General features: G+C 37.5%; 1 protein-coding gene across 1 annotated transcript in view; it reads right to left on the reverse strand.

Moving 5' to 3' along the window:
• Positions 1–15,329, reverse strand: part of dnah2 (dynein, axonemal, heavy chain 2) — a 154,784-nt gene extending 139,455 nt beyond the window's left edge. Inside the window, exons 1-7 of the mRNA XM_079867707.1 lie at positions 15,245–15,329; positions 10,368–10,549; positions 8,905–8,975; positions 6,573–6,743; positions 5,975–6,203; positions 2,813–2,923; positions 238–476 (exon numbers count right to left, since the gene is read on the reverse strand). Of these exons, the coding sequence (XP_079723833.1) occupies positions 238–476; positions 2,813–2,923; positions 5,975–6,203; positions 6,573–6,743; positions 8,905–8,975; positions 10,368–10,515 (969 nt within the window). The 5' untranslated portion in view covers positions 10,516–10,549; positions 15,245–15,329. The remainder of the gene's footprint in view (positions 1–237; positions 477–2,812; positions 2,924–5,974; positions 6,204–6,572; positions 6,744–8,904; positions 8,976–10,367; positions 10,550–15,244) is intronic.
• Positions 15,330–17,646: the final 2,317 nt, after the last annotated feature.

Raw genomic sequence — 17,646 nt, forward strand, 5'->3', positions numbered from 1 at the left:
CGTCTCTCGCTGAAATGAGAAGCCGGGCCAACTCTTAATAGCGAAGAGTGAATGTGAGACGGCCTCATTTCCGAGGGGTGAGGAGAAGCCGCTCAGAAGGCGCATATAAATCATCAACAGCCAGAGAATGTTCTTGTTCAGCCCATTACCCCTCGGCTCAATTCCTGCCGTGTAGCCCGGCACAGTTTTTCACACACTCATGGACACACACACAAGTAGGTAGGTACTGGGCTGTACCTGGATCTGCTTGGCTAGCTCACAGAAGGGTGGGATGTAGGTTGATGTGTAGAGCTGAAGAATGGCCTGTATATGACAGACTCCAGGTTTCTGCAGCTGCTTACTAATGCTGTCCAGATCAGCACAGCGGCTCTTCCAGAAAGAGATCTCCTCCAGCAGGCCTGAGGTGTCTCCCATGTCACTCTCGGATTGAGCGCTGAGCATTGCTTTTATCTGACGTGTCCAGTGGATCATCACCACTGGGGAGAGAGAGAGAGAGAGAGAGAGAGAGAGAGAGAGAGAGAGAGAGAGAGAGAGAGAGAGAGAGAGAGAGAGAGAGAGAGAGAGAGAGAGAGAGAGAGAGAGAGAGAGAGAGAAAGTTTTGGTTTATAAGGTGCTGCATTATATTTAATCAAACCAGGCAATTAGGTTTGCATGGAATCTCTGGCCAAAGAATTCTGTTGAATTTAAATGCCTATCATTTTCAAACTCTGCGCACCCCTTGTGTGATCTTTCATTACATATTTTGGCTAATTTGAATGCTTTTAGCTTCCAATAAGTGTGTATTATCCTCAGTTATGTTCTGAATGCAACTGAATACTACACCGAATTTGACTTTAGGTCAAGTTCACCCTGGAGAGAATCGCAGCATACTGTATCTCAATGGTAAATCTACAGCTATTTGCCATTTTGGTTGTGACTAACTTACATTAACCAGCATTAAAAGACTGTTAACTACTGGCAAGATTTACATTAACCAGCATTAAAAGACTGTTAACTACTGGCAAGATTTAGTAATGCTGAATTACATATTTATAAAGTCATTCAATTTTGACAAAGGATAATTTTTTTTTTTTTAAATACAAAAACATACAAAACAACAAAAACAGAAATAATATAATATAGTTTGTGATCAGTAAGATTCTTTGTTGTTTTTTGAAAGAAGTTAATACTTTTATTCAGCAAGAACTCATTAACCCTTAAAAAGGCAAGAGTGGAAAACGATCAGCAAAAAATCATTTCATATCACTTTTTATATCATCTAGACTTAAGTCAAACATTCAAAGGAATTTTTTTATTTATATTTTGAATTTTATGAGTTGTATCTCCCAGGATATGTTGCCCCATTACGATATAAAAAAGCCAAAGTCATCAATATTTCTGTGTTTTATGTGATGCAAAATATATGTAATATGAAAAATATGCTGCATGTATGACGTCTAAGGGCCAGATTTACTAAACAGGGCAAATTAACACGCGAACGCAATTCCATAAATTCACTGATGATAGTGTAAAGTTCTGCGCGTGATCTACTGATGAAATGCAAATTAAAGAACACAGATGCAGCAGATCATTTCCATAATGACCAACACAATCTACCAAGAGCAGCACAAACTACTGTCTGGTTTAAGACATGCTTTTTATAGATTGTTACCAAGTTTATTTAAACTTCTTAATTATTGCTCAGATCATGGAAATAAGTATTTCAGCAATTAAACCATTATTATATAGCCATTTCATGACTTGTGTTGCTCAACAATCATTACTGTATTCTCAGATTTTTCCCATAGTGATGGATGACTATAGGAATTTGGCCTATGTGTCACGTCATATTTAGAGCCCATAAGTCATGACTTATCACTTAAGTGTTCCTGATTACTAAGGTGAACATAAAAACATACCATATGAATAAGAATATACTAATTTTTACTCATTAGAATTTAGAACACCAATCATTTTGGCACAAATATTTTGTAGAAAACCATATTTATTTAATTTATTCCCCATTTATATTTTGAATGTAAATTTATTATATTTATATTCACTTCAATGAATGGTTAGATTTTTGTGAATATTTTGAATGAAAGACTAAGAGGAGAAATTGCAGTCAGTTTGCTCACAGTCCATTGTAAATTGTAATACATTTATATAATATCACTGTTTTACTGTTTACCTTGGTGATGAACATAATAGACTTTCAAAAACATACACAAAAAAAAATCTTACCGACCACAAACGGCATATTTTAATAACAAGCACTGATGAATCATGCAAGAATGTGCATTTGTGTGAACGGAACTGGTGTAAAACTGAACGTGTATTAAGAAAGGGACTTGAACATAGTGGAGAAATGTAAAATAAAAGCACTTGGAGGACAAACAGTCTCTGCTGCCTGCTGTAAAAGACTCAGAGTGGGGTATCCGTCATACCGTGTCCTGAAATTTTTTTCTAAAGTTAACTTCTAAAATACCTTTTCCTCCAACACCTCCAAGTGCCCCCAGAATGTCCTTTTAACCCTGGACCCCTTCAGGACCACCAAATTGAATAAGGACTCCTTTAACTCTCTTAGAGCAGCATGGCAGTGTTGAATTGAATTAGCCCTTTATTTTTGCCCTTCAGCCGTGGTTACTGTGTAAATCACACTCACAGGCTCTAGCCACGGACTGTCACGGTAGATGTAATTTCCTGCGTCTTATGTACTATTCACACTGTTCATTCCTCACAGTCCATTCTATCAGAAATTATTCAAGCCCTCACACCCCCATTTACACACACACACAAGCACCCATGCATACACACACGGCCGCAGTCTTACTCTCCAGCCTCCGCACCAGACTCTTGTTCACGACGGCCTCCTCTGGGCGGTGCTGCAGAGCCTCCAGAGGGACGTAGAGCACTGTGATGCCTAGATGTCTACATCTGCTGTCTGTGGAGAAGAACAATAGTTGGACATCAGTAATCTGATCAGTGAAAGTCCTCCATACTAGCAATACCACGTACAGCACAGCACATCACCACATCCATCATGTCATTCCTCATTTCTTACTGTTGTAGACAGCAAATCCGGCCCACGTTACAGTGCTCTGCAAGCTGGTGAAATGAATCAACACAAGAGCATATAATGGAAACACGATAAAAGTTTACTGCTGCTTTTATGCCTGTGTGGCACATGTCAGCGGTCACAACTGCTGTTCATTTTCTTTGTGGCTTTCTACAGTATCTGCTGCTCCTTCCATGCCGGACTGCTGGCGGTAGATCCTTTTTCTATTTAGCACCAAAACTTTGGAACAGTCTTCCTAACATTGTCCGGGAAGCAGACACACTCTGTCAGTCCAAAGCTAGACTAAAAACACATCTCTTTGACCTAGCATACACATAACACATTATAGACTTCTATAAGTCAATGTTAGGCTGCATAGATTAGGTCAGCCGGAACCGGGAACACTCCCTATAAATCCTGATGTACTCGTTACATCATGAGAAGAATGGCGTCTACCCTAATATTAGTCTTTCTGTTTATCCCGAGGTTTACCGCAGTCCGCCGGATCCAGACCGTATCCAGATCTGATAAAGGACCTGGGTCTGGACACGACGACAACGCAGTCCTGAAGTGTCAACTAGTCTCTCCCCTGTGAAGGCCTCCTTCCCTTCCCTTCACCTCTATACAGATAAAACTTTGTCGGGATAATTCTGGTTCGCGTGGCTATGCGGAAGCGATACAAATTCTGTATCATAAATTTTAAGGCCAGACAAGTAGTTTGTTGAGGGTTGGTTTGTAAAGAAGGACTACACGCCTGGGCACACATAAATTCAAACGCGCATACCTATAGACTAAACATGTAATACGCATGTGCACGCCATCAGCATTCTCACAGGTTCGCGTTTTTAAAGAGTGCGCAGAGAGAACTTAAGGGTTTTCTGTTAGAACGGTATCGTGTTAGCGGCCCCTAAGTTAAGAACTAATGATCGTTGCGACGGAAGTGAATCAATCAAAACTAACTTTAGCTGGACAATAACCTGCTATAAAGCCAAAACAATCTCTATTACTTTAATTTCCTATTACCACTGTAAAGCTGCTTTGAAACAATCTATATTGTTAAAAGCACTATATAAATGAAGATGACTTGACTTGACATCAAAACGGTGCTCGCTGCAACCACTTTAAACGGCAGATAAAAAGATAATAGAGGTCTGTCACAAGAAATTGCTGGAAGAAGAAAAAGTATGATGGAGGGAGACAGAAGAAAGAGAGTGAGATACAAAAAGTGCAAAGCTTATTGAGAAATGAAAAGAATAAAAGGAACAAGGCCAGTGTGTGCAAGTTAGACGAGCTGCTTCGTTCTGTGACGCCAGAAATGAGACATAGAAATAAAGAGAGTGTAGGAACACAATGACAGCATTCGATTGGCCTTTACAGGGAGAACAAAGACAAGCAAACGGGATACACCAGAAGGAAAATAATGAGACATCAAAAAAAAAGCAGCAAGTGAATGAGTCAGCTAACTGGGAGGCGAAAACTGTGTGTGCGGGTGTATTTGTGTGTCTAATCCTGCAGAGTGTATGGCGTCTTTTTGTAAGTGTAGGAGTGGGAATACAGTGTCTATATTTATTCAGCACAAATTTTAGCCCAAATTCTTCCGCTTTGGTAAGTGAGAGAGATGAATTGCCAAGGCTTTACCTCATAGAGTAAGAATGAACCAAGCATAGGCCGTTATGTTTGGAAAAAGCATGGCTAATATCAGTATACCTGTGGCTTTTACTCAATTCTTTCATTTCAAACCTGAATTCTCTCTAAAATATACCACTTAACCAGCTGAATACATCACTGAAGAGCACTTTGTGACCTCACTGTTATTTGTTAGCTTAATTAAAATGGATCCAAGGCAACTTTGCATTATGGTATTTGAGTCATCTGTATATACATCTCCATTGACTTTGAAATGTATTTCTTGGCCTCCAGGCCAAACGCCTTGAACAAGATCTACTGAACGATGTGCTAAAAGAAGAGAACCAAAAGGCAATTGTTAAAATTGCAGAACGTCTTTCTGATTACCCAGGAGCACTGCGGCAGTGCCTTTCCCCGTATAAAAAGAGCCTGTGATTGGTCGCTGTGTTATTTCTGTTTAGTCAGACTCGTGCTGCTCTGGGTGATGTGGGTGTGCTGATTGGACTGATGAGCGTAATAATTGAACCATCACGGTGCTCCACTGTGCCAGGTGATTACCTCTGAATGGCTGACGGTGGGGGGAGCTCAGTCATTGTGCAAAAAAACCCCAGAAAAGCACTGATTCTGAGTCAGATATGCCTGTTAAGCTGATGGAGAGTAAATCAAAATACAAAATAGGAATCTGATCTCAGGTCACTAGTGCTTAGGCTCAACCTAATGTGAATGAAACATATATGAAAGAAGCCGACGGCTGCAATATGGATGAGAGGAAGGATCAATAACCTGTGATATGTAATATGTGAATAGAAAATGGTAGTCAATGAACAGGTATGAAAATAAAGCACCTGGGCTGCCCTCTGCAACAGGTTTTCAATGCAAAAGAAAAAGTTCAGTGCAAAATGTGTTTTTGAAAGAGTTTGAGATGATAATCAAAGACTGTATGTGAATAGTTGTAAATAAAGCTTATCGGAATATGTTTTATAGGAAACTGCAAATTCCAGTCTTTCAACTTAATTCAATGTGTCATTTCTCTGAAAGTATATGTGAAACTGATAAGCAATTTCTAAGTAAAAATTGTTTCAAAGTAAATCCTATAGCAATGTTTTATTCAGTGTAGATGATTTTAAAACAGCCTTGGCACCCTCCTGGCCCCCTTTTCAAATGTTATTCATGCATTTCAATACAATTATTTAATGCTGTGCAAACTGTAAAGTGATGGCAAATAACATGCAAGCGTATGCAGGAGGCTACTGGTATGCTACCGTCTTTGGAGCGCAAACACTAGATGGCGCTGTGACTATCTGTCATTACCTGTAAGTTTAGTAATGAAGCGGTGCAATTCTACAGAGTAGTTGTTCTTGGCGGTCTCTGGCCAGGCAGTGCTAAGGGTGACCTGAGGTGTGTGAATGCCATTCATCAGCCTGAGGAGACCCTCTATGGCCCCTCCCTTCACAGAACCAAACTGCACCGAGCTCCTAAAACTTTCCTCTGTGATTATACTGTCCTCCACGCGGATCAAGAAGGACATCTGCTCCACCACCTGAGGGCAATGAGAGAAAGAGAGAGAGAAAGAGTGATGTAAGATGGATAAGAGGGAAAGAGAAACTGTTGGTAATTCATGTTGTTGAGTGCTAATGGATCACCAGAGGTCATCACACACTGTTAAACAATGAGATCTTTGGTATTCTGGCAAGTCACCAGATGCATTGGAAATGAACACAACGCATGAACAACACATTTATTATGAAAGCTCTGCATGTCCCTTCATTCAATTTAAACTCAAAATATTATTATAAAAAACAAGCACGTTCAAACCCTGAATAATCTTCGGAGTCTTTATGAGATTGTGACACAAAAGGCTCTGATTGGGACGTTAAATGTCATTTCTTGAAATCGAGCTGCCGCATACCTGAGCTGGCATGGCGTAGTCCACGCGTAGGCCGCTGAAAGGGTCATGGTAGACAATGAGAAGCCTGACAGAAGTGTCTGAGATGAATTTATCCAAGGCTCGCTCACTTTCCTCGGTCCATGACTCCTTTGATATTCCACTCAATGCTAAATGCTGTTTAAATGCTTCTCTCTGGAAGAAAAAAAAAGATTAGAGAATTATAGCAATCCGAATTTTTTAAATAAAAATGATTTGAAAAATGTACACAATACACAACCATTCAAAAGTTTAGGGTCAGTATGATTTTTTTATGTTTTTGAAATAACTCTCTTATGCTCACCAAGGATGCATTTATTTGATCAAAAAATACAGTAAAAACAGTAATCTTGTGGAATATTATTACAATTTAAAATAACTGTTTTCTATTTTAAAGGTGCAGTGTGTGATTTTTAGCGGCATCTAGTGGTGAGGTTGCGATCTCATAAAGACAAAACCAACAGAATTTATGGTGGCTGAAAATATGTCAGTCTCAGACAACAGAGAGTAGCCAGTTCTGCAATGAGGTTTCTTTACTTACTTATTCAGTAAAACGAGATGTTATTGCGAATATGTTACTTGTTCATCATTGTGTTAGTGTTTTATTCATTGACTTAAGCTAGCTTCTTTGCACGAAGAACAACATAGTGTAGAAACATGACAGCGCATTTCAATGTAAGGGGACCCGTGGTGTATTTAGATAGAAATGGCTCATTCTAAGGTAATAAAAACATAACGGTTCATTAAGTAAGGTCTTTATACACCACTGAAAACAGTTATGTATATGATATTGCATTTCTGTCAACAGATCCTCCTAAATATTACACGATGCACCTTTAAATATGTTAAATAATATACTTTATGTATTTAATCTCACTTTATTAAACAATGTCTTTGCTGCTGACCTTTGTTTAAAAAACAAGCAAGCAAGCCCAGCCCAGGTTAGAAAAAGTCATGCAAAAGCGCATTATTTTCCATAAACAGCAACAAAATTAGTTACTTTTTTGGAGAGTAACTCAATATGCATTACTTTTAAAAGTACCTTTCCCCAACACTTTTTGTAATATTATAAATACGCAAAATATGAGATGAGGATATGAGCTGATTTCAGTTAGACCACAGACTGGCCAAACTTGATGAAACATGGCTTACATTAAATTGAATCAACATGCAAAATTTTCTATATATCCTAATCATTTGCAAACAACATGCATTCATTACTCTAATGAGCTCATTGTTTCTGCCTTATCTGCCTTTAAATTAATACATTGTTAGTTAACTGTGTGATTTGTACATTTCTGAAACAGATCACTTTGACACAGTCCCCTCTGATAACAGATCACTCTAAATTGTAATGTAGAGACATGCATTTTCTGTGAAGCTGCTTTGAAACGATGTGTATTGTGAAAAGCGCTATACAAATAAATGTGAACTGAATTGAATTATATGATGTGAGGGTATTTTGCATGTCAAATTGTGTGAAAAACTCCTATCATCCTCTCAGAAGTCGCGTGACACGACGCAACACACTAATAATTAGGCATATCCCTATGCTAAAAGCATCACATAACTACTATAAACATATTGATATTTGTCGAAAGGGCTAATGTCAGTGAATGTGCATTACTATAGCAAATGTCATTACAACCGACTCACCAGCTGCTTTTTCTACAGGGTCTCCCAGCAGGGGCGGACACACTCAGCCACTGCATGTAAATGCCATTGCCTTTTTCCAGCCAGAGGGCTGTAATTAATTCTATTAACCTCATTGATGAAAGGACAGAGATGCTATAAGTTCGCTGGCCGGCTCTGCCCACTCGCCCCTCACTTTCTCTCCTCCTCCCATGCTATTTGCATCAGCCATCATTTGTGACCAGGGGTTATCTATCTCATTTAAGCCAAAGACCTCGTCATGCGTATGCATGAGCCTGTAACTGAAATTACAGTTCAACAATATGCTTCTCTTCTTCCTCTATTTTAAAGACCACTGGGTGGAATTTAACAGTGTTTCTTGCACTAGCTTGCTGCCATCCTCCAGGTTTGTGTGATCGATGAAGAGGTCTTATACGTGAGCGCGGCCCAAACAAGACCTTTAAGCCCACGGAGCATTTGGAGAGCGGATGAAATATTCACTCACATCATTAGAAGAACTCAATAACGCAGATATGAAAGCACTGATTAGTAAACCAGGACCGCAGGCGCGAGGGGAAAATTATAAATTGCAGATTATAATCAGATAAGAATCCCAATCATTGTGAGGTGATTTATCAGTGTCTGTGCCTAAAGGCTTGTAATTTAGCATGTATGAGTGAATTACCAGCCGTTTCGTGTAGGAATCTACTTCTTCTGCTGAAACATCCTCCTCTGAGACAGGCTTCTCTTTCTCAACTGGAAAAAAAACAACCCATACATAAACACATCATGCGAAAAATAATTCAAACAACTAGATGACCTTTACAGTTTTGTGGAAAGAGCAGAATAATAAAAAGATGGTTCATCTGCAATAACTTGCAGAAAAAACTCAACCGACCAAAAAAGTGAATAAGTAAAACATATCAAGCACAAAGTTTTAGAATGCCAAAATGTGAATTAGAGCTGCACGATTCTAGATAAATTGAGAATCACGATTTTTTGAAACACGATTCTGAATAGACACCAACAACAACAAAAAAAACATTTTATTTACTAGAGGTTCAGAGTCTGGGACAACATGTAAATTGCTGCATTCTTTCTATTTAAAAATTGTTTAAATAATTTGAATGAATAATTTTTTTTAAATCGGTTTGTATGACTCACTCATAAAGACCTCACTTGTTTCATTACTGAATGAATCAGTGTTTTTGAACAAATCTCTTGAATGAATGATTCAATACTGTGGTGCTGCACAGACCGATCGGTGTATGACATCAAAGAGCTATCAAGAGTGATTAGAAAGCAGATGGCTCCGTATGCTTTTGATTCTTTCTCGTGGTCATACACCGATCGTTCTGCGCAACGCCTCTTCAAGTCGAACACACCTAATGACAAACACATTTTTTAACAGTCACATGTCGCCACCTACCGGTGTAATAGATACAATCTTTATTTGAAGCGTCAGTTTACTTTTTAAAAGGTAATTTACTCGATTTTGATCACTACTGTAGACATCAGTGTTTATTTCTGAACTATAAACTTTTATCCCAGTACTTCTGTGATAATTATTATTGTAACACCGACATAATGATATAGATTTGAGTGTTCGCTGTGATCGTACTCGTCAAAGGTTTATTAGACATAGCCGAATCGTTGTCTCTTAGGAATAAGATCACGTGGATGTTTGAATCGTGATTGTGATCTTTTAACGATTAATCATGCAGCTCTAATGTGAGTACAATAAGAAGTGTGAAAATAAACACTTAGTCTTAGATGCAGAGGTCCTAGATTTAGGTTGTGGTAGAACTAATCCATTTGCAGCTCCTTTCCTACTGAAACCCCCTTGCACTACTTTATGGCTTTACAAAAAAGTAGTGTTGGTGTGTTTGTGAAAATGGGGTTGCATTAACTGCAGATTGTGTGTGTGTGCTCACAACAGAGTCTAATTCTTAAAAGAACTAAAATAAGTATGAGTGCATTAAAGGAGTTTCTGTCACAGTTTTCGACATCACTATACCATTATGCTGACATTTTTGGCACCATTGCAAAAACATAATGACTTTAAATTCAATGCATTTTTCAGCACACTGTAAATAACAGACAGATCAGAGAACTGCTTGTATAACGGAGATTGTATCTTTTTCATACCTGCAACCTCTGGCACATCTAAAGAGACGTCACTGGGGACCGGTGTGGAGGATATGCGTTTGCTCTTGGAGTGACCTTTCCATGAGAAAGACTGCTTGGACATGCTGGAAGATGAACGGGCAGGATCAGGGCTCTCTGGGTCAGCCATCCTGAGAGACTGATACCTCTGTGTGCTCGTTTACCTTTCAGTAAGAGTAAGGCAGAGATAGAGTCATACAATAACCACAAACTCTATTTTCAGTGGTGTTTGCTAAAATAAGCATCACAATCTGATCAAGTCCCTAACTTTAAAAGGCACAGTACATTTTGCTAATAGAGGTCACATCTTCAAAACAATAACAAATGCGTAGCTTGATGATGCCGTGAATGAGCGTGGGATCATGGGAGTTGTCATCTTCACCTCCACACAACCGATGGAAAGCAATCGGTCAGGACTCAGAAAACATGTTCATGGTTGAGCTAATGTATTTAAGTTTTCTTAACATTACTGTGGTATGAAGCAGGGCGGGGCCGAGAGCCGTGGGAGTGGAACAAGGCCGGTGGAGTGAATGCTAATGAGAGACACACCGGTCTCCAGTCTCATGGAGGAGCTCTGGAGCTTTAATTATGCTTATATGCCGCACTCCTCTTGTTTTGTTGTTTATGTTTATTTTACGATTAAAATGTCCAAATCATACTAAAATACATTTGATTTGAGTGTGTTGAAAGTTATGTTACAACGTTACTCTGTGCGTTCGTTCTGTGGCTGCTATGAGACACTTGTCGCACACTGCAGTGAACTAGATCGATATTTGAATATAATATTAAAAAAAGCTGGATGATATGTGTTGCTAAACAGCATGCAATTCATTTTAAAATACATTGTCTGGCAGAGAAAATGCTGTATTAATGTTAAAGCTTTTTCTGATTATTATATACTATGTTTGCCACTTGACAAAATAGTGTTTCTAAGGCATGGTACAAACATATTACTCGCGGTAAATCAAGAAAACAAAAGATTCAATCAATAAGACTAACGGTTTTGAGCTAGGCTATATAATAATTCGTTTTCTGTCTATAAAGGTAGCCAAACAGTTGCTCACCTGTCTAATAAAATGCATAATATATTAAGGTGTCTTTGGCGTTTCCAGGGATGGGCAGTATTTCAGATACATGTATTTAAAATACGTATTTGAAATACAAAATACTATTTTGTATTTTAAAGCCTTTGGAAAAAATCAAATGTAATTTGTATTTAAATACATTTAAGATGAGTATTTTTGTATTTTCAAAATACATAAAATACTTTTTGCCAGTCAACCTCTTTATCAGGGTATTGATTTTGTGCATCAACTAGTTCAGACATTCAGCAATGGATCAGCGATTTTTTCTTTTCTTTTATAAGGTGAGAATGTCATGATCAATTCTACTTGTTGATTAAAGTTAAAATAGTGCATTATTCACTTACACAGACAAGTGGGAAAATAGCGTAAGCCAATCAGTGTTGACCGGTTGTTGATTTTTATCAACTAGCTTGTCAAATGTGTTTATAGCATTACTGCATGTTAGGGCTGGGTGACATGACACTACATATCATAGTGATGATATAAAGTGTGAATTGATGGAACTTTTTCTAAATCGTTTACATAGATGGGCCTATTTGTGGGGTAAGCAAATTTATCCATGCAGTTTTTGGTGGGCAGGAATTATTGGAACGTTGGAGTGGAAAAAGAAGCACTGATCCATCACAAAAAGCTTCAGCTTAGTTTTATTGTACATAAAAAATAATAATCAAAAAGGGGTAAATAGTGTCAAATGAATCTAAATTAATTCTAATTTTATATTTTAGATACACTTTCTAATTTTAATAAATGTATAGAAAAAAATAAACTTTACATAAAATAAACCTAAAATTACTTAAAAAGGATTGGACTACCTGCAAAAAAAAAAAAACACACCTCAAAAGAGTTTGAAATTCAGTTTATGCTGTGGAATCAAAACTGATATTGAGAATTGTGAAACCATGATATTGTTACTGTGAAGTAAAATTGAGATTTTGGTCATATCGCCCATCCATATTCTTTGCTAGATAGCAGAAAAGGTTCCCACAGTTTTACATGAATTTTTTAATAGTGTTCACCACAAGTAATATACTACATTGTAACCAGAATTAAGTATATAAATGGCTGCTATTTTGCATAAGTTTATTTGTAATTGCCAGAAAGAAAGAAAGAAAGAAAGAAAGAAAGAAAGAAAGAAAGAAAGAAAGAAAGAAAGAAAGAAAGAAAGAAAGAGCAGAGATGTGGTTAGGAATTAAAAGTCAGTAGGCTTATGTAGTTTCTTCATTCACTGTGACCTATACCTGCACTGGACGGGAATTATACCTCAAATAATACGGCTTGTTAAGGACAGGAAAGTGAAAACAATAAAGCTGAGGATATCAAAAACATTAGTAATTATTAGAGGTGGGCATAGATTAATTTTTTTAATCTAGATTAATCTAGATTAATTTTGAAATTAATCTAGATTAATCTAGATTAAAATGGCTCATTTGAATTCTGCCGAAGGCATTCAGAATATGTGTGCTACCCAAATAAGGACTATAAAAGTAAGTCTTTGAGAACGGGTTTCTCAAGCCAGGTGGCGTATTAGACCAGGTGCTCATCTCCTGTTTCCAAAATGCATCACAAACTGCTTGAGAAAGCTGTTCTACTCATAGACTGTAAAAGGTTACTACTGTACTGTTACCGTACGTAGGCAACATTAGGTAGGCCTATGTTATTATCAACTACTATAGGCTATCAATTAGGGATGGGCGATATGGCCTAAAATCCATATTGTGATATACATTGCAGCCTCTTGCGATAACGATATTATAATAAAACCATTTCAGAACAGGTTACACAGACCCTGCTAAACAACTACTAAATGTTTTTTTTTTTTTTTTTTTTTTTTTTTTTTTTTTGAAAGGGTGTATGTAGTTTTGAGAACATATATTGTGCAAAACTGTAAGTATACAACATAATTTTGCAGATAAATAAAATTTAAGTACACTAGCTGCAGAGACTTAAGTAGGTCTAATGTTTATTATGGCTTGGAGCTTATGAAACCCCAAATTTAAAATTAGAATATTGTCTAACTGATGTCTTTTCAGTTAAAAAGAAACACAACAACGATTCTTAAAATCGGGCGCTTTTAATAAAAAGAGATTATGTGCTACACCACTCACTAAGATATATTGGGAATAATACGCGCGCGCTGGTATTCAGTGATATGTTTCGTTTTGAATTTGAGGTGGTAGAACGGATTAGTCGTGTGTTAACTTACCGAACTGTTACCCCACACAGTCTACGTCGGACGGCTTAAATCCGAACCAAGTCCAAATAAGGGTTGCACCGATCTTTTTCACCAGCTTTCACTTTCAGCCGTGTTTACTTAAGATGACGACGAATATGATGCGTTGCAGCCGGGTGTACCTCGCGGCCGCGGGTAGATTGCGTCATCATAGCTTGTGTAGCTTGAGCCAGCTCCCAACGCTCCCAACCCAACTTGGAGAATAGATTAACGGCGATATTTTTTTTATCGCGCGATAAGAGTCTCGCGTTAACGCAGCGCGTTAACGCCGATAACGGCCCACCACTAGTAATTATATATTGCGGGGTTCTATATGAATTTAGTATGTTTTTGATAGAATCTCTAATGCTCAACAAGGCTGAATTTATTTGCTAAAAAAAAACAACAGTAAAGATATTATTACAAAATCAACATAACCAAATTCATAATCAAATATTTTCAAATGTAATTTATTCCTGTGATGGCAAAGCTGAAATTTCAGCACCATTACTCCAGTCTTCAGTGTCACATGATCCTTCACAAAATGTAATATGCTTATCACATTACAAAACCTTACCAAATATAAATGTGCGCACACAGACTTCACAGCAGGGAAGCGTCAATTACAAAATGTGCTCAACATCCTAATGATGCTGTCTAGAGCTCTGTGATGTCTCCAAGACATTCTTGGTCCAAGTAAATAAAAGCATGAACAGAGGAAGGGGAAAAAAAACACATTTTGAACATCAGAGAAGAACCTTTTAGCACAGACTTGCTATGAGCTTCCCAGTATCACAGTATTGCCTTCTCTCGTAGTCTCTTCTTAGACAGACGATATGGATAAATCTGCCTCAGTCAGGAAGCGGGAGCAAAAAATATCTAGCTCATAAACTATTTATCTTTTCCAAGCTGATGTCTCTCCCTCCATTTCCACATTTAGTTGTCAACACCAGCAGGCCCTCCTTCTTTATTGAAGCTTTGATTCAGCTCCCAACTTGTCAGTTTTGTTGAGTGCTGTATGTAATAATGCAGACAGTTTTGGAGGCAATACAAAAAGGATGAAAAGGAAAAGGTAAGACAGGGAGTCTGTGAGTAATGGAAATCATTTAAAACTGCAGATCGCGTCAGATCAGATGAAATTGGGAAGGCTGAAGGTTTGATCAGTTAAAATAAGTCTGTGAGACACTGCATCAGATGAAATGACAAAGCCAAGTTTGTGACTGATTATAGAGACTCTAGCTCTCTGTTGAACTAAACCATATGATTTTAAAGATCTAACTGTAATCTAAAAGCCTGGAGAAAGACCTGTGAGATTATATAACGTTATGTTGTTCATTTACTGACTGGTGTCAAGTGACAGGGTTATTTTATAACAAATCAGCTGCACTAGTTCTCCTTTAACATAATTCAAAAAAGTCACCAAATATCACAGTACGGTAACTTTACGCAAGTTACGTAACGGTTTGTGCTAAAGGCAGATAGCAACCGTTTGTTTTGAACATAACCGTCTTAATTTCTACAGTCTCAGTTACGTTTCAAATAAGCAAGCACAATATCACTCTTACCTGTGAAATATTGCTTCCGACAGCGTCTTCCAACTATATAAATGACTAAAAGAGCGTAAAGTCAAAGTTTTCAAACTGCTTCAAGCGGTAAACACCATTCAGACGCCGCTGCGCGTGGAGACTCTCTGTGGAGTGTGGACGCGTCTCCATGGAAACGGCGCATGACGCTAGCTTTCTCAAGTCATTGAAGCTTGAAGGCACAAAACACCAACTGTAAATAAATAAATAATAATAATAAAAAACACTGTAATGCTTGTATTTTTGGGAATAAGAAATACGTATGTTTTAACATTTAATCCTTAAATTCCATTACTAGTGCTTATTCTTTAGGTAAGTTAGTGGTAGGCTACTCGTTTATTAGATACTAGCCTTGTACCTGTTAAATAGATTGGCTACTAGTACTTCTTTTTTTAGATACTAGTAGCCTACTTATTATTAAATACTAGTAGGCCTACATATTCATTGGATACCAGCATTTAGTTGGCTACTTATTTCAATAGTGACTAGTAACTATTGTTAGCAACACATTTCAAAATTTTTGCCATTGACTTCTATGGGGATCTGTCATTCATATATCAACTATTCAGTTTTGACTTTGTAGCGCATTGTGACTGGTACATATGTTTTTATATTCTAGTAGTTATTCGTTAGGAACTAACTTTTTTGTTGATATTATTAAATACTAATAGTTATTCGTTAGGAACTAACTTTTTTGTTGATATTATTAAATACTAGTACTTATTTATTAGATATTTATAATTATTTAATAACATATTAGTATTTATTCATTAGATACTAGTTCTTATTGATTAGATAGGCTAAAATTTCTGATTCATTAAATACTCATACCTATTAAATAGATACTAGTACTTATTCATTAGATACTGGTGGTACTTAGGCCCATTGATTAGCTACTACACACATTTATTAGATACTAGTATTTATTCCTAGTAAGATTTTAAATTGATCTCTACAGTGGCCATGCTGACTATAGTCCTAACGTAAGATGAGTAAAAACGCAGCTGTGACTAGTAAGAGAAGAATTGTTACTAACAATTACAAAAGATAGTGTTTAATAAATAAGTACTAGTATACCTAATAAATAGGTAGCCTACTATGAGAAAAGTAATGGTATTTATTTAATAAATAAGTACTAGTATTATAATGAATACTTATGTTTAAAAAAGACACACTTTTGGAATAATTATTCAAAAATGAATAGACAATATGTGTTAAATAAAAACCTACTGGAACGGGATTATGCTTATATATTATGTTTGCTCGTAATACTCCAATGGCACACATGGCCTTGTCTCAAGAGAGAAATGATTATCTTCTTTCTGGAGCACCGACACACTATTGCCTTACTGAATGCAAAACAGCTCAAGGATGCATTAAACCACTGAAACATATGGGTGAGAAAAGACATGCTCATGGAAGCTACTGTTTACTTAGAGAAAGCCTTTTTAAGGTCTATTTAATAAAACTCATCAATGGTTGAATGCAGTGACAAGAACAAACCTCACAACAGCCTTGGTGGATTTATCAAAGTTCAAGCACTGCCCCACAAATCTTTTAAAACCCATATTTGTTAACATTTGTTTGTCATTTGTATCACTTCTCTTACCACTTCTCTTAAAATGGCTCTGAGCACAAATGGATAAGCTGTAGGATTTGTTGAAAGATTTGTTGGGCAGTGCTTGAACTTTGATAAATCCACCAAGGCTGTCGTGGGGCTTATTGGCCAGCAGCCATATCACCCTGTAGCCCAAGACTGGTCGCCCACTGAAGCTAAGCAGGGCTGAGCCGGGTTAGTACCTGGATGTGAGACCTCCTGCTAGGTTGCTGCTGGAAGAGGTGTTAGTGAGGCCAGTAGGGGGCGCTCACCCTGTGGTCTGTGTGGGTCCTAACTCCCCAGTGTAGTGACGGGGACCCTATACTGTCAAAGAGCACCGTCCTTCGGATGAGACGTTAAACTGAGGTCCTGACTCTCTGTGGTCACAAACAAATCCCAAATTTGCCCAGTGGCCTCTGTCCATCATATATATTGTATGTATATTGGTGGTGGTTGAGGAGATTCCCCCTTCCATATGTAAAAGCGCTTTGAGTGCCGAGAAAAGCGCTATATTAATGTAATGAATTATTATTATTTCACTCCTGGGATTCTGTAATATTTCAACTTGGATTTTAAAAACAAATTCAAATAAATGATGATTAAATTACTGAAGACCCCACATCATTAGGCACATATCAAACCTCCAACAAATCATATTTTCCCACCAAATGTTATTGTTTTCAGGGTTTTTTTCCTTCAGATTTAAACAACCCCGTAACGGACTAAATGGAATTGGTTTAAAAAGGATTTTAGGCAAACCTTGTTATAAAACAAACATCTAGTGCTC

Source organism: Squalius cephalus, assembly GCF_949319135.1.
Source record: "Squalius cephalus genome assembly, chromosome: 3".
Classification (NCBI taxonomy): Eukaryota; Metazoa; Chordata; class Actinopteri; order Cypriniformes; family Leuciscidae; genus Squalius; species Squalius cephalus.